This window comes from Mya arenaria, chromosome 7 (assembly GCF_026914265.1).
Source record: "Mya arenaria isolate MELC-2E11 chromosome 7, ASM2691426v1".
Taxonomy (NCBI): domain Eukaryota; kingdom Metazoa; phylum Mollusca; class Bivalvia; order Myida; family Myidae; genus Mya; species Mya arenaria.
In genome coordinates this window covers 16,078,902-16,103,954 of record NC_069128.1, presented here as the reverse complement: position 1 = coordinate 16,103,954, position 25,053 = coordinate 16,078,902, and the positions used below count along the sequence as shown (strand labels likewise).

At 34.4% G+C, this 25,053-nt stretch overlaps 1 protein-coding gene across 1 annotated transcript in view; it reads left to right on the top strand.

The window, feature by feature from the left end:
• Positions 1–25,053, top strand: part of LOC128240639 (hyccin-like) — a 71,361-nt gene that overhangs the window by 28,435 nt on the left and 17,873 nt on the right. Inside the window, exon 5 of the mRNA XM_052957350.1 lies at positions 2,121–2,165. Within this exon, the coding sequence (XP_052813310.1) occupies positions 2,121–2,165 (45 nt within the window). The remainder of the gene's footprint in view (positions 1–2,120; positions 2,166–25,053) is intronic.

Here is a 25,053-nt window from a genome sequence, read left to right as displayed (position 1 = left end):
TGCAAGATTTTGCAGGTTTTATGATATAAAATAAGGACATAGCAAATTATTTAGAATAATTTAATGATAAAAAATTTACTTGTCTTTTATTGAAAATTTATTTCATTTAATAAGTGTTGTTGTCATCGTAAAATGGAATTTAAATTGGCCAAAATTTAGAAGAAGTGTGTGTGTATACCACGTGATAAATTAAGTCATAAATGCTACCTCGGAAAGCAATATTTTGCTTCTAATGAAGACTTAAAACAAAGATAACTATTATTTTTCTTCATCATTTTAAATGAATCAATGGGCAGTCTATGCCGTTTAAAGAGCCTGCCTTCGTTTTTTTTACTGGATTTGGATAAGGTGATTATTTGTCTCAAACACTTAAACAAACCTGTTTTCAAAATGTTTGACACTGTGCAGGTGGTGGTTTTGTGAAAAGGTTTGACAAAAGTGTTTTAAGAAACCATTAAACTCTCAATCAAACTCTGGGTAAAAGACCGAAGGTGTGGTTCTGTAAGCGGCGTAGACTGCACTATGTTTCATTTTATATGGTGAAGAAATAGTAAGGTTATCTTTGTTTAAAGTATTCATTAGAAGCAAAATATTGCCTTCCGACTGAGCATTTATGACACAATTTCTCACGTGGTATACACACACTGTTTATATAAATACCAATTATTATGCCCCCTTTCAAAGAAGAGAGGTATATTGCTTTGCACATGTCGGTCAGTCGGTCCGTCGGTTGGTCCGTTGGTAGACCAAAGCTTGTCAAATCCAAAATCAATCCTAAGTTATGTCTAAATACAGTTGCATATGATGTTAAATTGATTCAGGGAGATTTATTCAAGTTGTTTCAAACTTTTTACTAAAAGCAGGGTTATTTATTATTATGAATGAACGCCATATTAAAGTACGTTTCAATTATATAAGAAATTAGATTTATCCATATAATGTTTGTACTTAAAACACGGATGAATAAATAGTATGTATTCCGACATTTTCCCAATGTCCATTAGAGGTTCAGTTCAAGATGGCATTAAAATGGGTTTAAGGGCAATTATTTTGAACAATCTTTCTTATTTATATTGAATATAAGGAAAAATATATTTTTGCGCTCTTCGCTCGCTTCGGTTTTTATGAAAACTGACAATTTTTTTTAATTTTTTTGCTCGCTCGCTCCAATTTTTTATGGCAAAAATCTGAGGAACTAAACATTAATTTGGTGTGGCCTAATATTCATTTATTAAATGGTTAAAAGGTTGTTAGTATGTACTTACACAAGAGAGTGGTTTTATGCGACACACATTATTGAAAAAAATCAATTAAAAACTAAGAATCTCAATAAATATGTCAAGTAACTAGCCGATTTAGGCAATTTAAAACGAAGAAATTATACTTGAAAAAACTGATTGTAGGATAAAATGAAATATCATAATTTAATTTAAAACATTATGGTTTGATATCTTATGCCTAAATAGCATTTATAGCATCATAATACGATCCATATTTTTCAGTCTTTTAACGACTTCTCAGAGGTTATTTCCGGGGAATAAACCTGTCTGAATGCGATGACCCACATTCTATTCTTAACTGCATTGTACATGTAGATGTTATCGGTCCACGGCCGAAGCAAAACCTAACACATGTATACAATACATGTATTTATTGGATTCCGTAGGTGTTAATTTTGCAACTATTTGCGGATTCTACTTTTCTATAGTTCGTTCTGTAACTCGCCGATATCAAAATATGTATCAAGTGCGTTATATTACGAAAAACGCAGCGTTTCCAAACTATATTAACCGCATAACATAGACTGAAGACTCATTGCGGCGCTACTATTAGCAAGCTGATCAATATGCAGAACCTAGTCTGTAGCAATTAGAGCAGATTGCTTACTAGGTATTTTCGATGTAAATGTTAATGTAAATTAAGTCGTTGACCCACGCAGTTCTAAGCGTGCTGGGGTTGATACGCCCGTGCGCGCATTAATTCGCTAAAAGTTAAAAATGTTATGTTGATCTGCCGATGCGATTTCCGAGATACGGTTATAAAAGTCTGCAGGCCTAGCGGCCTACAGCCTAAAAATTGTTGTGTTATATCTGATTTTTTATGATTTCTCTCTGTTTCAGAAGTGTGGGGGCGTGGAGGCCTTTCTTCTATCTGTCTACAATCTGGTAAGTGAATGATCATTGTTTAATCAGTAAATTGTGTTTTTGTTGGTCTGCTATTGTCCAACTGATGGATGTCCTTGTTGTTGGTTACAATGGATATTGAGGGATAAAGGTTTTATCTGCATCTTTTATTTAATGTCTCTTAGAAAGTTTTCGTTTTTATCCATATCACTGTGCTCACTTTTATCGGTATCTCAGTTTGCCTTTAGCACACCTGCGCAATGCATACCTCAATTAAACATTAGCACCGTTGATAATGGACGTGTGTGTCAAGCAGGTGTGTTTAGTAGTCCCCTTTGGGTCAAAGATTAATTTCAGTGTTTATAGGTAAAATTGCTCAATTCCATGCAAAAAACACAACGCCTTTAGTTTAAACATTATATATTTTACAACAGTTGTGAAGAAAGTTTATAATGCTAACTTATACTAAGTCACTCTAGTTGGCACGATGTTGCATGAGAGTGTGGTTTTGTGTTGTGTGAAAATCTGGTGTACCCGAAGAAAACCCACTTGTCCAGCTTTGTGACCACTAACCAAACTCAAATGCACCCAGGCCGGGAATCAAACCTGGGTGGTCTTCAGGTGAGAAGCAAGTGCACTAACCACTGCACTAACCTGGACATCCCCGAACCTAACCGGACAACCCCGAGCTTACCAAACAATGCCTTTAAAGTACCATCTCTGTGCTGGAAGGGTGATATTAATTAGACATCAAATCACTTCTGTGGCCACTTCCAGTGACCACCAGCTTAATATTTCCTGTAGTCAGACATGTATTTTCCATGTTCCCTGTGATTGGTCCCTCTCTTCTTATTACTTGATTTATCTGCTAATTATCTCATGGACCAGAGAGAAAAGATCAAGAAATAAAGATGGGTTAGTTTGAATCGGATAATGATTACCCTCAATTAACTGGGATGGATCAATGTAGGGCTCGTATGAAGTGTCTGTGTGAAATATGGCTGAAAGGTTAAAGTGATACTCTCATGCGGGGCCTCACAAAGTCTGCTGCAATTATGACCATGGAATTTGTGTTACTTAAACAGTGAAAACTATGTATAAATTTTTTCGTTAGATATAGAAGGAAACCCAATTGCAGTTAGCTTTGCCTTTAATTCATCCATCTTAAAGGGACTTGCTCATGTTTTGGCACCATTTTTTTCCGGAAATGCACCTGAAAACTCTTATATTATAACTATTTTACTCTTTGATTTCAAAATTGCAAAAAAAATAACTCTGGTTTTAGTGGGACGCGAACCCACGCTGGTACAATCAAGGAAAAATTAGAAAACTGGCTACAAAACCTTTCGTCTACAGGGACTGACATACTCAAGAGTATCCAAAAATTAACTGTTACTTAAACACTATTCAAAGTCTTTGACTTCAAAGACAATATTTGACCATATATCAACATTTGTTGAAAGGTTCATGCTGTCAGTATCTTAATTTAAACACTCCTAATGAATTAATTACCTTTCTTCATTTCATGATACAAAAAATGGCATATTACAAAGTTCCTTTTAGTATTTAAAATTTTTAAATTAACCAATTTGGTTTGTCAAATAAAAGTTGTTATGTACAAAAAATAGCTCAAACAGAAACATAAATATTTTTTAACATGCAGTCATAAAGGATCTAAACTGTTTATGGAGAAAAGTCGAAAGATTACGAGGGTTATCTTAAAACAGCATTGTCACAGGATACTGAAGGGATTTAAATCGATCATAGCAAAATAATCTTCACAGCCATATTACCTGGTTTTAAATATGAATAAAAATCTCAAAATTGTTAAGGTCCATTCCATGCAATGGTGCATTGCTCATGTGATATGTATTCTCATCTCGAAGGTGAAGTCACGATTTGTGGTTGATTTTAAAAAAAACCTTGTATTTCTCTGAGCCATGATGTTTTACCTGATAGTTTTGTGGTTGATTTTAAACAAACCTTTGAAATTCTCAGCCATGATGTTTTACCTAACGGAAACTCCAATCAATTTCCACAGATTTGTAGAGCACCTCTTGAGCGCATTGGTTAAGATAAACGGATTCTAATCAAACCTTTTATTTAACATATATGTTATATACTTAAATGACTTATTATGGTTTCATCCAGGCTTATTCTAGGGCATTTGTCACATTTCTGTGACAGCTTTTGTTATTCTTCCATTTAAGGTAATGTCATTTACAATTTTTACAATTATATGTAATTTCCGTAATAAAGGACATTATTATTTTATTTTTACTCTTTCCATTTTGAAATTTTGAAATTACTGTTGTTGGTTTTTCTTGAAAATTCAAGACAGTTGTGAACAATCATATCCACTTTCGATAGCTGTAAATAATTTGCAAAGAATTATATGCTTGAAAAAGTGAATTCTTCTTTTAGTTCAATGAGTCATATGTAATGTGAGTAACAAATAGGTCACGGTATTGCGTCAATGTAACATAGTAATGCACCAGTCAATTGTAACCATGGCCCCCCCAGGTCCGAGAAATAGCGGGGACTTTGACTTTCAGTCCAGCCAAGCCCAGGTAAAATCCCCGGCCTGCGGGGACGAACTGCTGGTAAAATCCCCGCCAAATGCCCCCGCACCACAGGGACCCTAGGTAAGGCCCATTCCCCGATATTTTTGGTGCGAAGACAAACCACAACATTCACCCAGAACTGCGGGGCCACCTGGAAGGTAATAACACGGCACATTTCCTCGGCTATCCCCGGTATACCCCCGGATCTGGGTGACTGGTGAAGTGACTGGTGCATAAAATCTTAAATAGTAGTCAGTGCACCCCAATCTCAAAGTAATTGAAACTAGTATACTTCCAACAAACAAAGTTTGAAGGGGGTAAATTGGAGTCACCATAACTCTATTTCAGCTAATCACAGGGTTGTTTCCCTTTGTTACCTTTTCTTGTCCTGAGCATAACTTAAAACTACAGGATAGAAGTTAATTAAAGTTCATTCCATGGTCAATCACATGAGAGGAATTACAGTGTACAAGAACAATGATAAACTCTTTCAGCTAATTACATGCAGAGTTATTGCATTTTGTTACTTTTTCTTGTCAGCAGCATAACTTCTAACTACCGCAACTGGCACTGGACAACGCATCAAAATGTATGAGGTAGAGGAACCTCGGCCAAATAACGTCATTTTGATACCTCATCGGGTTCTTGTAACAAATTCCTTGAATGGATACATTTGAAGTTTACATCTGCATGCAAACTCTAGCCCACTAGCTGTGCTTTAAGCCTCGAATTTCATTTCCACAAAGACCTCCAAATGAAAATAACCTATATAATATGAGAAAGTCAGTCAACAGACGGTTGAATGTACTGCACAAGAACATTGTAGTTTCTTAGAAGCTTAAGGGGACAAATTACCCTCATCTTAGGATGAAGTGTAAAAACAAGGAAATAATTTAGAGCAGAAGAAGTGAATCTCTAACATCGATAAATGATATATATAACGTTACACAACTGAGATTAAGAAAAAAAGATGTGCCAGCCGGGATAAAATGGGGGCCAGGCAGGTTCTCAGTGTACAACCATAACTCTGGGTGCAGTATTTTATGAGTTATTGTCCTTACTTAATTTTCATACTTTTTGGATGAGTAGTAAATTCCAGTTGGGATGAACAGTTCATTCCAGTAACGTTGGGATGAGCAGTAAATTACAGTCGGGATGAGCAGTAAATTCCAGTTGGATTGAGCAGTTAATTCTAGTTGTGATGAGCAGTAAATTCCAGTTGGATTGAGCAGTAAATTCCAGTCGGGATGAGCAGTAAATTACAGTTGGATTGAGCAGTTAATTCTAGTTGGGATGAGCAGTAAATTACAGTTGGATTGAGCAGTTAATTCTAGTTGGGATTAGCAGTAAATTACAGTTGGGATGAGAGTTAATTCCAGTTGGGATGAGCAGTAAATTCAGTTGGGATGAGCAGTTAATTCCAGTCGGGATGAGCAGTAAATTACAGTTGGGATGAGCAGTAAATTACAGTTGGGATGAGCAGTTAATTCCAGTCGGGATGAGCAGTAAATTACAGTCGGGATGAGCAGTAAATTCCAGTCGGGATGAGCAGTAAATTACAGTTGGATTGAGAAGTAAATTTCAGTCGGGATGAGCAGTAAATTACAGTTGGATTGAGCAGTTAATTCTAGTTGGGATGAGCAGTAAATTACAGTTGGATTGAGCAGTTAATTCTAGTTGGGATGAGCAGTAAATTACAGTTGGGATGAGCAGTTAATAACAGTCAGGATGAGCAGTAAATTACAGTTGGGATGAGCAGTTAATTCCAGTTGGGATAAGCAGTAAATTCAGTTGGGATGAGCATTTAATTGCAGTCAGGATGAGCAGTAAATTACAGTTGGGATGAGCAGTAAATAACAAGTTGGGATGAGCAGTTAAATACAGTCAGGATAAGCAGTAAATTCCAGTCGGAATGAGCAGTTAATTACAGTCAGGATGAGCAGTAAATTACAGTTGGGATGATCAGTTACTTCCAGTTGGGATGATCAGTTGGAATGTCAGTAAATTCCAGTTGGGATTCTCAATTATATCCAGTTTGAGGCTCACAGACAGGATTTTTGGGGGGATGGATTTACTTTGTCATGCAATGTAGAATATGTCATCAATTATTTAAGGCTGGCTTTCAAAATCTCAGAGAATTCTGTAATTTTCTCAGACATTTTGCCTAATAGATCTATGAGTATGTGTTTTTTGAGCTGTCATAAGTTATTTTGGTGATAGTATTTGCAGTGATGGTTTGAGAGATTTTGCTGTCTTGATTTTGCTGTAGTTTATGTTGATATTTGACAAGTTCCATCTTCATAAACGGTGATTTAAAATTTAAGAGTATTTGGTGGTCTTTGGAAATGGTTTGGTTTTACAATGTCTTCTTAAATGTTTATTTTTCAAGCCATTTAAGAAAACTGGACATCATAGTTTTGAGGTTCAATATTTATAACAAGAAAAATTCAAATATCCATTGAAACATATGTAGCTGTAATTAGGAGTTGAGCAAATTTTACCATTTTAAGATTCATTCAGATTTCCCATCAAAAAAGCATTTACAATTCTTACCGGAAATGTCTAAATACAAATATATATGATTTTGTGTCAAAATTGTCAATACTACCCAATCAACATTGCCTTCGAGTTTTTTTTGTGATTGCAACAATTTAAAAAAAAGAAGATAATTGCATGTTTTAACCAGGAAATGAATTTAATCCACTATATTTCATTATTTTATTGAATATCTTTCTTATTTAAAAAGATATATATCATTACGAACCCACAATACATTGTTGATAAGGTAGTCTGGGGCATTTTGAAACAGATAGAAAGAAATAATGTCGACAGACTTTTTCAAGAAATGTGAATGCTTTTTATCCAAAATCAGAAAAAATCTCCTTTCGTAAAATTTGGTCAACTCCTAATTACCCCAAAACATGTCACAAAGAATGTTTGTTATACCCCAGAAAAAATTGTTCCTCAATACTAAATAAAACATAAACTTTGGGTAATTTTTATTTTTGGCCATCAATCCCAGCCACTTCTGCACTGTAGAAGGCCTTTAAAAGGATAAATATATTCATAGCAAATAATAATAATAGTTATACATTTGTTACCTTATCTGTAACATAATAATGTTTTATCACTCTGGATGACATATCTGTTGAGTTGTGCCCCTTGGTTAACCTTGAAACAAATGTGAGAGGGTAAAAGAATTATCATGTCCTATCATTCTGGATGACATATATGTTGAGTTGTGCCCCTTGGTTAACCTTGAAACAAATGTGAGAGGGTAAAAGAATTATCATGTCCTATCATTCTGGATGACATATATGTTGAGTTGTGTCCCTTGATCACCTTAAAAAGACACGTGGGAGGGTAGAAGACTTATTATGTCCTATCACTCTGGATGACATATCTGTTGAGTTGTGTCCCTTGATCACGTTAGAAAGACATGTGAGAGGGTAGAAGACTAATAATGTCCTATCACTCTGGATGACATATCTGTTGAGTTGTGTCCCTTGATCACGTTAGAAAGACATGTGAGAGGGTAGAAGAGTAATAATGTCCTATCACTCTGGATGACATATCTGTTGAGTTGTGTCCCTTGATCACGTTAGAAAGACATGTGAGAGGGTAGAAGAGTAATAATGTCCTATCACTCTGGATGACATATCCGTTGAGTTGTACCCCTTGATGACCTTAGAAAGACATGTGAGAGAGTAGAAGAATGATAATGTCCTATCATTCTGGTGACATATCTGTTGAGTTGTGCCCCTTGGTCACATTTGAAAGACAGGTGAGAGACTAGAAGAATTGTTATGTCCTATCACTCTGGTGACATATCTGTTGAGTTGTGCCCCTTGATCAACTAAGAAAAGAAGGTGAGAGACTAGAAGAATTGTTATGTCCTATCACCCTGGATGACAAATATGTTGAGTTGCTCCCCTTGATTAACTTAGAAAGACAGGTGAGAGGCTAGAAGAATAATAATGTCCTCTCACTCTGGATGATATATCTGTTGGGTTATGCCCCTTGGTCACCTTAGGAAGACAGGTGAGAGGGTAGAAGAAAAATATTGTCCTATCACTCTGGATGACATATTTGTTGAGTTGTGCCCCTTGATAAACATAGAAAGTCAGGTGAGAGGCTAGAAGAATGATAATGTCCTTTCACTCTGGATTACATATCTGTTGAGTTGTGCCCCTTTGTCATCATCTAGTTTTAATATTTGTAAGACAGGTCAGGGGTAAGAAGAATAATGCTTTATATTTTTTATGCTTTTAAGTCATTTTCAAGGGGATGAAAAAAGAGCTACCATTGGACGTTATTTGTATAATTTGATATATTTTATGAGTTTTGCTTTTAAATTTCTAACCCTATATAATTTTTTAGTACCTTATTAAAATTATGATCAACAGTTTAGGATAATAAACGTTTTGCAAGTTTCAAAATCCATACAAAACACTTTGAGATAAAACTTGATTTGTATCTCAAAATGCATTCTATCAAGATATTGTCGTGCTATTCATAAGAGCTGTATTTCAAACAATTTCCTTCTTAAAAGGAAATTTTATGTTGATTTTTTGTAACCTCTATCAATCTTAGTGAAGAGGAAATTATTGTGGATGTCAGAGTCTTAGATGACACAAGATTGTTATCAAAACATTTGATATGATGATTTGATGCAGTTTTGTCAATATAATTGAGTCACACCTTTTTGCTTTGCATAGGTATCTGATAATAGATGCCATCATGTATTAGGCCATGAAAATTTTCATTTTTAGTGTTCCTGGCCTATTTTTTAAAGCAAAAGAGCGAAAACCCAGGATGATTTTTTTTGTAGTTAAAAGAATATTTGCGTATAAAAGCTGAAACCATTTATTGATCTAAAACATGAAATAATGTACATGTATTATGTGGTACAAAAAATACATTCTTTTTCAAGTTTTTCAATATAAAGATATTTGATTGATCTATAAATAACTATGGAAACATTTCTTCCCAAAGTTATCATATTTTGGCTAAAAAGGGAAGAAATTTAAACTAATATTTTGTGGAATGAAAAAATGGGGCGGGTAAAAGAAAATTAGGGCAGTGGGGCCTGAGAAACTAAACCTTTTTTGGGGGGGCCTTATTGGGTGAAATTGCTGGGTATGTTTTTTTCCAATACTAATCTACACCCTGTGAATGTAGGAAAATAATTGTCATCAACAATGGGCAATAGCCAGATACACAGCTTCACCGAATGTGAAAACTACAGCATTATCAGTTTATTTCCCGTTGCCAAGGTAACCATATGTTGCTAAGGTATTGTGGGTAATTTTCAAATAAGAGGCGAGGCTTAGCTAGCTGTGTTCATAAAGTCAACTGCAGGGAAGAAGAAGTCATCATCAGATTTCTGCTCATGAAACTTCCAAACACAAGAAGCAGAAAGATGTTAACTTTACTCGCAACTCTCGTATTTCCTACAAAATGGGGAAGAAAACGCAGTGAAAATGTTGTAATGAATGAACGCTTTATTAGAAAAGACATCTCATCATTTTCATGCGATGGCTTGGATGAAGGTTTTAGTTCCAGGGCTTGCTTCTTGGTAAAGATTTTGAGAGGTAAGAAATTTGAACTACTGTATTACTGTTTTGGGAGTATTAAATTGTTTTGTTTTCTCAGATTCTGGAAGGAATCTTCAACTGCATTGTTTATGGTTCAGTCTTCTACGTCTTTGCAAGACATGTTTATACCTGCAGTTCGTCAGTGTATTTCAAGAGTATCTGTAGGCCGGTATTCTTGAAATATCAAAAGTCATTTCCTATCTAAAGTCAATTTCCGAAGTTAAGTATGTCACTGATTATATCATAAATTAGCTGAACGATATCTGAAATACTTTATCTTCAGTGAATTTATTTAAAATACATACTTCTATTTCTAAAACACAGATATATTTTTCTATAAATTCATTGACTATGAAAATGTGAAGAAATCAGCTTTAGTTTAGAAATTACTTAAGATATTTTATGAATACCTGCCTAGTTAATTACAATGGTATGATGATTTTTTTTCAGACATTTATGATATAATTTTATGCTTATTCCATGGGCAATATTTTGCACTGTAATATATTTTACCATAATTGAGGTAAATACATTTTATTATACTAAGCTGTATGCGAGATTTTTTTTCAATTTTATATATACTCCTGACTCCCAAATTTTAGGATTAAGTGAAAAGTGTTATGGATTTGGAATGGTTACAAGATATCATTTCTTTTGTTAGTAGATTATATTAGAAAATACAAAATATTTTCGAAATAAGGGTGTGTGTACATGTGAACAGTTATTCTGTACTGGAAAAATTGCAAGGTAGTGATACTTTTTAGACAGAATTTATATCTTATTCTGTTCTGAAAAAACCCGCAAGGTATTGATACTTTTTAGACAGGATTCATATTTTTCTTTTTTATTGAAAATGCATAGAAATGTAGATACTTTTTAGTTGTATGCCTGGACCATGAAATAGGAGCAATAAGCATAAATGATATATTGATAAACATAGCTTATTTATTTATTCCTGTACCGGAATTGAAAAAGAAATATAAAAATTGACAAAAGTTTAGATTTTCATCTCTTTAATATAAATCAATGTTTTATTCAATGACATCGATCATGTGAGGAAGCCAAAGGTATAGAAGGAAACATGTTACATAATTCATTCATTAAGACATTCAGTCATTTTTACAGATAATTTCAGAAAATAGCTATTCAAATCTGTTCTCTGAGTAACAGATTGTCAATTTATGATGTTCCAAGCTGAATCATTAAGAATGGCCTTAGTTGGTTTAATTGTTTAATCAATATATTCAATATTTCATTGCCTTTTTATGATGCACATGGGTATTCTTGGGTATGGGTAAATTATTTCACATCTTTGAATTATTTATAGTCTCATGCAATATTCCACTTGGCAAGCACCTTGATTGTTCATGACTAGCCTGAGAAATGATACATACTGACACATCCAATCAAGGTTTGATGCAAATAAGTCTGTATGATGGTGTTGTTGGATGCAGCCGCGTTGGAAAATGGCATTTTGGGGTTATGCAGAAACCGTTATGCTGGTCATGACTAGGAAACCTTTAAAAAGTTGCCTAAGTCAAAAGTCAAGTCAATATTTGTTTATTGTCGGATTCCATGAAACATTTGAAAACATAAGCTATGTATAGCTTTTTACCGGCATAAAGTTAGGATATTTCATACTAAACAAAAGCAGGGTAAATGGAAGTGAAGTCCTCCAAATGGGTTTCTATTTTTCCCTTCGATTTGATATTTTCAATGACATAAACCCATGAAGGAAGTCCCATAACTCTCATTCAAGTATATGTAGAGTTATTTCCCTTGATTCATTGAGCAATGACATGAGATCATGTAACTCTCATTCAAGTATATGTAGAGTTATTTCCCTTGATTCATTGAGCAATGACATGAGATTATGTAGGAAGTCCATGACTCTCATTCAAGTATATGTAGAGTTATTTCCCTTGATTCATTGAGCAATGACATGAGACCATGTAGGAAGTCCATAACTCTCATTTAAGTATATGTAGAGTTATTTCCCTTGATTCATTGAGCAATACCATGAGACCATGTAGGAAGTCCATAACTCTCATTCAAGTATATGTAGAGTTATTTCCCTTGATTTGTTGAGCAATACCATGAGACCAAGTAGGAAGTCAATAACTCTCATTCAAGTAAATGTAGAGTTATTTACCTTGATTTGTTGAGAATACCATGAAACCAGGAAGTCCATAACTCTCTTTCAAGTAAATGTAGAGTTATTTCCCTTGATTCGTTGAGCAATACCATGAGACTATGTAGGAAGTCCATAACTCTCATTAATGTATATGTAGAGTTGTTTCCCTTGATTCATCGAGCAATGACAGGATACCATGTAGGAAGTCCACAACTCTCATTGAAGTAGAGTTATTTCCCTTGATTCATATAGCAATGACATGGGACCATGTAGGAAGTCAATAAATCTCATTTAAGTATATTGAGAGTAGTTTCCCTTCATTGATTGAAAACATTGGATAAAGATGGACAACTTTTTGCTTTATTCATGTTAAACTGTTTCATGACAGTTTTATCAATGATATCTATGATGGTCTATGCAGAATACCAACTAAACAAAACAAGATGAGGGGCAGGTCTATTAGTATTTTGGTCATTGGTTGAAGCCTAGACAGGGTAACGTTCTCTGTGCTTCCAAAACATTGTCTGCTTCTCACCTAAGAGGCTTTGGGTTCATGCCCCTCCAGTATAAGGTTGGTCTTAGGATTGGTAAAGGTGTACATATCTCGCCAAGAGGTTGTGGGTTCGATCAGCCTACAGCTGTTTTTACAATGAAGCGTAAATAAATTAGTACATGTTTGGCCTAAACATAAAACCATGAACCGGCAACTTACCTTAGATATTGTCAACCACAGCTTGACATCCTATGAAAGTTGAAAAATATTAACATCAATCCATGGCATTTATTTTTAATAGCTGTTTTTAATAGTGGCTTATGAATCTGCGATGACAGTGTCAAGGTGCAGGGAGCCAGCAGGAAGATGCTTTCTTGTGGTAACTAGGGGTTGAAATGGAGAAAATTCATTTTATTTCCAAGACCTACCTTATCATCATTGGATATTGGTCCTTCGGGGTTTCCTTGGGGGGAACACTGAAGCAATGAAGTTTTATCACAAAGAATAGCTATTGATCATGTTCTTTTGAAAAATTGACATTTTTATGAACCGGTATCCATTGAATATTCATAAATCAATCACAATGTAGTGCGAAAATAGTTAGTGTTTTAATTATTTATTTGGTTGAAAAAGGTCACTGTTTTAATGCTTAATTCGGTTGATTAATGTTTCAAAACATTTTATTTTTCTGCCCTATAATAGTTCAAGATACCAAAATTACATTGCAGATCTTCATGTTTATAAGTATTGCTGAGTGGTTTGCAACAATATATCGATATATAACAGTATTTCATCTGACGATTAATTCTAGCGCAATAAGATTTACATCATATCAGTATATCGATCGCTATACGTTTTTTTTTAAAGATCATTTTTCTGTTAATGCAGTAATCCTTATAAAAATTGCTTTCTCAAAAAGTAAACAATATCTTTCAGTGTAATTGTCTTCGGCGAAAGTAAACCATCGCACCTGAGTACAATGAAACAATTCTTAGGACTTTTCTTACATCTTGATGTAGACCTTAATTGTTTAAATAAAGTTTGCATATGTTTAACAGCTCATCACTTAGTTATTTTTATGGTTTGTGTCTTATAAGAACTCGATCTAAATTGTAAAATATGAGGAGCATATGGATATTGCTATTCCATTATCTAATAACAATATTCTGCAATATACGGAATACATTTCAATACAGGCTCTGCAAATTGCAATACATCACAATACGGTTTAGGGCCTATATTGTTGCAGCCCTAGTTTAGGCATATCACACTCTGTATCCAAGGGGGGCATTGGTTCGATCCTCGCTCGAAACTTCGTAGATGATTGGGCTGGTATTCAATAATTGGTCTTAATTGGATCTATATAAGAATGATGTAGCTAATTGGATTACTTGTTATTAATAACTGACCAATCGAGTGAATGAAGTCAGTGATGTATGACCCTAAGATTAACTTAAGACTTTGCATATTCAATAACACCCCTGGTTATCACTAAGGAATGGTAAATGATTCTTAATTCTTAATCATTATTCTTAAGTATAAGTATAAAGCTGATTTGAAAAAGTATGATGTATGCCACTTATTATATAAAATTTCTTTTTTGAGACTTTTTATTGATGGCAATGGGTGCTGCAACACCAGTATAGCAAAGCCCCCTTAGAAGAGTGTTTTTTTTTGGTTGAATTAAGTGTGTTACAAGGCTGGTCCCCGCCTAATTATCTGCCACTGAATTCATTACAATAAAAGTTTAATGAAGAATGTCTGTCTTATATATTATTCAGATGTTGTGATGTAATATTGCCCATGAACGATCTAAAATTGCCCATGAAAGTACATCGATGGATCTCGGTCTTGAAAGGTCCTTTGATTTCTGTTGAAGACAAGAGGATTGACCCGGTATGATAAACAAGGAAATTAGGGTGCCTTACTCTACTAACCCTCATCAAATTGATCCCTTGTTTTGTTATACTCAACCCAACTTTATATTATTGTAAATACAGACCTCCGGCTCAGAATGCAGCAAAAAACAATATTACAATGATAATTTTATGTATTAATGAATAATTAAAGTGCCATCCTTTCTTTCCTGACTGATTTCCCTATTTTCAATCGCTTTCATTATTTGGAAAACAAAATATGTGACCTGTTCAAATAGTTCACATAATTATTCATTAGGTGATAAAGTGAAATTATAAATTATAACCTCCATGTTACGGGGTGATATTCCGCAGACAATTTCCCAGGTTTTACCAATATCTTACCCAGGAAGTAAATCACCCTCTAATCATTTCTCAGGACTGCACTTTCTTCCGTTACACTTAATACAAACAGTGGCAAACTTGTCTCTATGAATATGCCTTAGGCAGGGTAGACAACTCTTCTTCCAGTGAAAGAGTTCAGTTAAAGTTTCACCAGAATACTTTTTCTACTGAAAACATTATTACGAGTGTCTGTGCATATTGCTGCCTTGGTTCCAAATGCAGAACGAATGAAACTGGCTCATTAATTATTCATGATTACAAGATTTTTATAGCCAAATAGCCCGTGGTATAACGCAGTTGTGTATCTTGGGTATTCGCCAATGTACCCACACATGAGGCAAGGGTTCTATTCATACCATTTCTAGCTTGACTGTTTTTCAAAGAAAAAACCGTCAGGGTGTTTCACAAGGTTAGCCATGGTGTCATCCTTCCATTGGCATCTTATGTGGGCATGTAAATTTTTAAACTCGGCCAAAACTCAAAAAGTCTTCAAGAAATTCAAATACAACTTAGTATGAACGTGTTGCCAATTAATGTGTGCCAGGGACCAATGTGCACATGTAAAGCAAGGCACATAACTCTGTCTTTAACAGTCATGGAGTTATTCCCCTTTTTGGACTAAAAAGAAATACCCATACCAGATGATCATTGGCATCCTCTCGTTTTTGCTCTTGTCCGGAAATTGAACCTGCAAACTCCCACTCCGTATGGCAGACATAAACGCTCCACCACTAAGCTATCTTGGGGACTTTCTTTTTTTCTTCGTAATACCTGCAATGTTGAATTTAATTCTTCCTTGTTTGTTATTTCTTTAAAGACCTGAGTCTTCGTGGTAAGTTTAAATTTGTACACTTTGATGTCTATGACTTCTTTGTACCATAATATAAAAATTAACTTTCCAACTTTTCAGAATTGGAATGGGTTTTGAAAGATATGATTTCAATAAGGTAATATGAGCTTGACAAATCATGGATTGTTGCCAACGTTATAGAAATTCTGATAATTAATGCAATGTTTTTTAGTTCCCTCTATATCTTTCTAAAATCATTTTTACGTCTGATGAAATGTATTTGTGGAGGTCTGGAATTTAAGCATGTATTAACTATTGGAACAGTGAACAAGCTACATTTCCTTAAAAGGACGCGATTAAACAACAATTAAACAAGTCAGATCATGTTAATGCTTTACGCATTTTATAACATTTTAAACCTCAGCTTCACAAATTGCAATATGAGATTTATGACAATGACATCCGTTTCTGAGACCAAATTTAATTTCCACTTCTCTGTAATGGTTTCATGATAAATGTTTCACAGATAGATGATAACATGCCCACAAACCTTAAATATAATAATACCTTCATAATCATTGCCATAGAAAATATCTGATAAATTATAAGCCAGGTTTTCACTAACTAGAGTTAGTCCAGTACAATCAGTATTTCTGTTGCGTTCAGGTATTATAAAATTGAATCCATGCGTTTCTTGCTAAGCTAATAAGTATATACCTTAAATCATTTTGTATAGAACACTATCGTATATAGGACGCAGGCAAAAAAATACTTGAAAAATGAAGCTAGAAAACTTATTACCACTTATAGTATTTATAGGACGCATTGAAAAAATATCAAAATTTAATGTGGAGACGCCATATTTTTCAAAATCGGCAGCCGCCATATTTTTCAAAATCGGCAGCCCCGATATTTGTTTTGACAAATTTTATTGAATCGTGAAAATGGCAAAGGTTATTAAATAGTACAGCACATATACATAAATGATAAAATATTGTAATAACAGTGGTACAAAGCACATAAGTAGTTAATTGCAATTCTGTATTAAGTTATCATTAATCAACAATTTAAATCTCTCATCCCGATATTACTCTCTGCGAAGCCCTCAAATTGTGTGTCGTTGATGCGAATTGTATCAGGAACAGTCATATATTGTTCTTAATTGTAAAAAACTTAAGTTAAGAATGTGATTGAAACTCGTTGTATATTTGGACAAACAACACTCAGTCATCGCAACAGTTTGTCCTATTCAGAAAGTAAGGCAGCGACTGCAAGGTAGAGGGAGTTTTTCACACCTTGACACATTGATAGTGCACTACGATGTCACTTCACATGATGCATGTCTATTTGTTATTAATACAGAATCATACTATGTAAAAACTATCATACAATTTCGAAACTTTAAAATAATTAACTACTTTTATTTGTTGTCGTCTGCTGATCAATGCTAACCATTTTCTACTGTCTTTATAACTAAATCCATCAATCAATGTGAGTAGCATCCCTTTGAAGTGAAATGTAAACAAACATATTTCGGCTTGAAATGGACGCCAAAAGCCTAATACTATATAATTATAAGACGCAGGCATTTTATTTATATGAATTCTGGGGGAAAGAAGTGCTCACTTATAATATTATAGACAATGGTTTACAGTCAGCTGATAATGAAGGCTGTAAAAAAATAATCCTATAATGTGCATTTGACATGCTATTAAGATTAATCAGTGAGAAACAATAAAAATTTCACTGTTTGAAACAGTGAAAATATAAATTTGATACTTTTCACTGTTTTGAAATTTTAGCCAGTTCTCACGTCCAAATCAGCGCGTGCAGAGCTGGGACACATTTCAATGACATCATTTTCAAAATGACAATAATTCTGCATACAATTTGGAGCATTTTAAAAAACGGAAATTGTTTGTTTTAGGGTAAGATAGCAATATATTTAACCTTATGATCACCAAAGGTGAATATTTCACTTGTACATGACTGTGCAAGTCGTGAATTATAACTTTTGGTGCTCACTCAGTGAAATATATTATGATCTTACACTGAAACAAACAATTATCCTTTATTTATTTATTGAAAAGATTTAAGCCCCTTAATTAACTGAGAAAAAAACAACATGAATGTTGGCTTCAACTTGCACCACAATTATAACATCTATGTTTCTTTGGAAAGATGGTGCAAAAGTTCTTTCTTGGCCAACCCAGAACTTTATAAGAAGTGATGTATGCTTGTGGGCCGCACCATTCAACTTGCCGCTGGAAATGCACATTTCAAGTTGCCGCTGGAAACGTCCCCCCAGGTGACGGTTTAATTATCCCTGTAGAAGGCCATTCCTAGACTTTCTCCCTATTGATTAGCTAGATTTGTGTAAATAATTTATTAAGCTTGGTAGCCAAACCCAAATAGACAGGAGCCTTATGTGAAAATTGTCTATAGTTGAGTGATTTTTTGTTTCCCCTGTTCTCTGGATTCTTTAGGAGAAATTTGATGTGTTATGCCAATTTGGGTGGGGTTGTTTGGTCTTCGAGAAAGGTTGTTACGTAGAAATGGGATGCTGGAAGTTTAAGAAAATCAGTGAGTTGAATTGTTTGGATAGAGGTTGTAGCGTGTATTGTAATGCTTTTGCTTATTAAATTCTCATTCATCTTAAAACTTATATAATCCTAATAAACTCTTTATGAAAATCTTCCTATATTTGTATATTATCTGTAGGGCTTTTAAAAAATATGTAGCAAAGATGTCATTATTAAATTGCCTAAAATTTAGTAACTAATATTAATCAAGGGCACAAAATAATTATATACGTCCTTTTTTGTCATAAATGGATTAGTTGGGAATGGGATTTTTATGAACCTAAAACTCAATAACAATGGAGAGCTCATTAAACTATTACAAAAAAAAACAAGAAGAAGAGGGCAAGATTGCATGTCTACTGTTGTAAAGATGTCCTCTTCTCACATATGATCTTGTGGGTTGGATCCTTCTGGCCTTTCAAAGTGGACACCATATTGCAGTACTGGTTTCTGACTTAGGTTCATATCTAAAAATAATCAGTAGGGATGTTGTACACGTGTGCCAAGTTTCATGCTTTTAATTAAAAGTGCACGATTTTACCAAATTTGCCCTTAACAGCTCCACTATACAAAGAAAACAGACTAGAGCATGATTTGATAAGCTAGCTTTCAGCTTTTGTCCCAATTGAGCTAAAAAAAGTTAGTCTAAACTGAAAAATATTTATTTAGTTGCTTTGGAAACACTATAAATTCTGTGTAAAAATGCCTACTTTGGTGAGTCAGTGCACCTTTAAACATGCTATATAGTATTCTCTTTCAACAGCTGGTAATTACACCACTGCAGATCAATGATTATAATGCGAACATAAGTTGTTTGATGTAGATATATGATATGAATAATTAATTAAACTATTATTAATGCGCTTCTCAAGTACCCATAGAGGAAGTATCTAATAATATTTAGGTTTTATTTAATAACAAATATGGACACATTAATTTCATGGATCATAATAGAATATGTGTTAATTAAATAATTATAATTTTGAAGACAACAACCTTAGATGAATTGTTTCATTTTTGGCACTTATTTAATAATGGATTTGATCTAATAATGGATGTGATCAATAGTGAATATTCATCTGTATGCTTGGTAGAATGAGATCTTATGAAGAAAATATGGGCATTACTGATGTAAACTCCCACAGTTGTTTGATGGCATAGTAAGAACAAGGTTTTCTAAACCTATTTAGAAACCAAGCCATGAATAACTGAACACAAGGTTATTATAATGAAAGAGGATTCGGACATCAGAATACATTGAAGAAAAGAGCATGGCTTACTGGAGAACCTTGGCCTTGTTCAAAATAGTAGGGCTTTTTTGGTTAAAAACATTGAATGGAAGTTTGCGATGAAAGATTTGTAAATGTTAACCATGAAGGACAATGGTGGTTGATGGAATCTTGATAGCATGGAATATTTGAGTAATGGATAAAGTCATTGGTTTAAGCTCCACACCAGTGTCATGTTTTCATTGCCCCACAAAATGAACTCCTGAGTGCAATAGTTTCTACCCCGGAAATATACAGTCAGTGGAGTATAACCAGCTTTGGTAACATTCAAAATATTGGACATTAGTATCGACCATATTAATCATGTTAACAAACTATACATGAATGTGCTTTTTCTAAGCCATAACTATTACTAACTTTTAACATAGAATGCCAGCAGCAACAGTTCTACGTAGCTACATATGTCATGTTTTCCAAGTGTTGTGCGGGGTTTCATCAAGCTGGATGGATCAGTAACAAATTACTAAAATGACTTATTCCCTTAATCAGCAAGCTTTTACTAACATATCTAACACAAGACCAGGTGTCGAGTCAGTGGTGGATTGCTTGGTAGTGGAACATGAAGTATCAGCAGTTGTACCACTGATTTGAGGCAGGTCTTACTAACAACTAACTGCTTTAGAGGCTCAAACTTACAGCTTTAGCTAACACTTATAGTAAACTAACATATGTTTGACAGATTTTACAAACACCTAACTGCATTATAAATGGAGTTATGGGACTGGAGAAAAAATGAATGTGTGTACCACTGATTTGAGTTGGGTTTTACTCTCAACATCAGGTTGGAGCTATGGTATGTCTTCAATAAGGCTAAAAACTATTACTTGACTTACATTGGAGAAGGCATAAGAAGCATTAGAAGACGGGATGCTGAATTTTGACTGGTTTTACCAGCAACTTACCTCTATTTGGAAGGGATTTACAATTAATTAGGATAAAGCAAAAGAAGATCTCTGTAAGTTATTTTTGGAGCTGGGTTTACTTAAATATCTGACTGTTTTATAGGCTGGAACAGATTTGAAACTGAAGATCCAGCAAAAAGCAGTATCACTTGCTACCAACTAATTGCTTTAATCAGCACTATCAAAGCATTGGGTAGGCAAAGTGCTGTTTGTAAGTTCCTCATAAGGGCCTCTTCTAAGCTAAGCAACAACCTGATTTTCAGTTTGAGTTAGCAATAGAATAATTTAACCAAAAGAAAAAGATGGATCGGTTAAGTCCTCCTCCAGAAAGTCTACATTGTTTTTACAGTTAATTTAAGATGCAGATCCATGGAACACTCAAATGATTAGTGAAGCTGGAACACTCAATTGATTAGTGAAGCTGGAACACGCAATTGATTAGTGAAGCTGGAACACTCAATTGATTAGTGAAGCTGGAACACTCAATTGATTAGTGAAGCTGGAACACGCAATTGATTAGTGAAGCTGGAACACGCAATTGATTTGAGTTAGAACAAGTAATTGACTGGAAAAGCTGGAACAATCAATTGATTGGAGAAACTAGAACAATTAATGGATTGGACAGGCTGTAACACTTAATTCATTGGAGATGCTGGAACAATCAATTGATTGGAGAAACTAGATTGGAGAAACTAAAACAATCAATGGATTTGAGAAGTTTGAACACGATATTGATTGGCAAAGCTGGGACACACAATTAATTGGGGAAGATGGAACACACAATTGATTGGAGGAGATGGAACACTCAATTGATTGGAGATGCTGAAACAATCAATTGAGTGGATTAACTAGAACACTCAATTGATTGGAGAAACAAGAACAATCAATGGATTGGAGAGGCTGGAACAATCAGTGGATTGGACTTACTAGAACACTCAATTGATTGGAGAATTTGGAAAAATCAATGGATTGGAGAGGCTGGAACGTAAAATTAATTAGAGAAGCTGGAACAATGAATGGATTGGAGAAGATGTAACACTCAATTGATTGGAGAAGCTGGAACAATCAATGGATTGGAGAAGATGTAACACTCAATTGATTGGAGAAGCTGGAACAATCAATGGATTGGAGAAGATGTAACACTCAATTGATTGGAGAGGCTGGAACAATCAATTATTCGAGAAGGAACAATCAGTGAATTGGACTTACTAGAATACTCAATTGATTGGAGAATTTGGAAAAATCAATGGATTGGAGAGGCTGGAACGTAAAATTAATTAGAGAAGCTGGAACAATGAATGGATTGGAGAAGATGTAACACTCAATTGATTGGAGAAGCTGGAACAATCAATGGATTGGAGAAGATGTAACACTCAATTGATTGGAGAAGCTGGAACAATCAATGGATTGGAGAAGATGTAACACTCAATTGATTGGAGAAGCTAGAACAAGCAATGGATTGGAGAAGATGTAACACTCAATGGTTTGGAGAAGCTGGAACAATCAATTGATTGGAGAAGATGTAACACTCATTTGATTGGAGAAGCTGGAACAATCAATGGATTGGAGAAGATGTAACACTCAATGGTTTGGATAAGCTGGAACAATCAATGGATTGGAGAAGATGTAACACTCAATGGCTTGGAGAAGATGTAACACAAAATTGATTAGAGAAGATGGAACACTCAATTGATTGGAGAAGATGGAACTGTCAATTGATTGGAGAAGATGGAACACTCAATTGATTGGAGAAGATGGAACACTCAATTGATTGGAGAAGATGGAACACTCAATTGATTGGAGAAGATGGAACACTCAATTGATTGGAGAAGCTGGAACACTCAATTGATTGGAGAAGCTGGAACAACATCAAGAGGCCTTAAACTATTTTGTACCCTGATGTGGACAATTCTTAATAGTTAAAGTTACCAGGGGTTGATCTGTAAACCTTAGAATAGGAACATTTTAAAATAGAAAACCAGGACCTGGTGGTATAATGTTTATGATGTGAAAAATGTACCTTTCAAGTCCAAGTATTATGTCATGACAAAATAACCAGAGTTTAACCCATCACAGGAAATTTAAGACAGCCTCATTCTTATAGCTTTTGTGTCCAAATTTAATAGGTAAAATAATTCTGGTGAAAGATGGTAAAAATTGAATTCATGTGGTTGTAGTAGAAGGGACACCATGCGAAAGGTTGAAGATGTATGTTGTTATTGCAAAACATGGCTGAAATTTATTGGAATGCTCTCAGAACCAAATAACAGTTAATAAGGCATTGAAATACATTGGTAAATACTTGTCTAAAGCCAGAAGAAAACAAAATGCGTGGGTTTTATTATAAAGTGCGTGAATGTCATCCTTTGGCATCAATTTAAGTGCATAAATGTCTATGAATGTCATAAAGTGTGTTCTGCATTCAATTCTGTACCAGTGTAAGGTTTTCCAATGGTTTTTACAGAAACTGCAAGAATTTATGTGAAAGCTGTGAAGTTCTGAATTACAAACTGTTACAATTACAGTGCTATGGTAATGGATGTGTTTTGTTAAGCCAGTGTTTAAAAATCCAAGCTCACGTTTCAATGATTAGGCCATTCTTAAAATATTGCTCCTTGTGTTTGCATGGTGTCTTAAAGCTGCACTCTCATAGATTGACTGTTTTGACAAAAAAAAAAATGTCTTGGAATGAGCCAATTTTTTGTGAATGTCTGGAAACAAGTGATATAAGACTGCTGACAAAAATATGGGAAAGCAGTTTTTCAATTGATGTCTAATGCTGATAAACTCACTATTTAAGTGTTGGTAACACTTTTAGCCATAAAACATCAATTTCAACAAAAATCCCCTCATTTAAATATTATATTGTTTACATGTAATGGGCGGATTGTTCAGAACTTTGTTCAATTCAACAACATGATTAATCGTATCATTGTTAACTTTTAAATGTGAAATATTTGATGATGTTTATCTAAATATGAACAAGTTCAGCTTAAACAGTTGCCTTAAATCTTGAAAGGAAAACTGTACATCACATGTGTATCCATTCTACTGTCAGAGCTATACACATTTGATAGTTAACAACCATACAGGTGGGCAGATTTGGGGCGTGCAGGCAGATTTTGGGCAGTACGTTGTCCACGCAATAACAATTAAGACTGGGTCCAATCATCACCAAATTTGATCAGAAAGTGTATTGGTATATTCTCTTTGATTTGTTCGATAACCAGCCATATTGCCCGAGTTCCCGAAGAGTTATTGCCCTTTAATTATAGAAATAACCTACACTCAATTACTTTTGAAGCGTTTGTCCAGTCTTCACCAAATTAAGTCAGGATGTGTTCATGGCATAATGCCTTAGACAAGTTTGATAACCAGCAATATCGCTCTAGTCATTTAAGAGTAACCACCCTTTAATTATATAAATCACATGAAATATGGTGTTGTCCGACCAATCTCTTAAAAAAAAACTTTTTCCTGTCTTAACTAAATTTGGGCAAGACCTGTTTTGGCATAATGCTTAAGACAAGTTCAATAACCAGCCATATATTGCTCTAGTCACTTGAGAGTAATCACCCCTTAATTATCTAAATTACCCAAAATTGGTCCAATTAATTACTTTCGCAGCCTTTTTCCTATCTTCACCAAATTTGGTCAGATTGTGTATTGGCAGGTTCAATAACCAGCCATCAGACAGTCACCTCAATAAGTCACCCAAGAGTTATAAAATCTTAAATTGGCAAAAACTGTCTTAACATAGTCCGCTCTTAAAATTTGGCTTAACATTCAACTGCTTATCATCAAACTTGATTTTCTTAAAATAAGGATTGGCTTATTTTGTGACAGTTGGCCTCTTGTGGATGGTTTGATGTTCTTGCCAAAGTTTTGATATGATTGTATAATGATATTCATTCCTTAAAGCATTGTTACTTGACGTATTTTCCAACTAACAAAACAGGGAAATTCAGTACAACAAGGCAAATATCTGTATGAATTGATACAAAAAAGTGATATAGTTCTTAATTCCCATGCAGAGCTATTTCTCTTTGAACATCGAATTTCAAACGTGAGTTCCTGTCTTTATATCCCTTAATGAGTATTGATTCGAAATTTCCTGTTCGTTTTACTCGAGTTAATTAATTAAGATTTTCGCTTTTGATCCTTGATAAAACAACTTTTAAAGGCATTTTGGAATTACAAATTTGCCTTTATTAATTTTCTGACAAAGAAGCTTAATTCTCTATAAAACTATATATTCTTCAACATGATATGTTGTCACGAAACCAGTTTTCTTTCATAGCTTGACAAAGAGACTTAA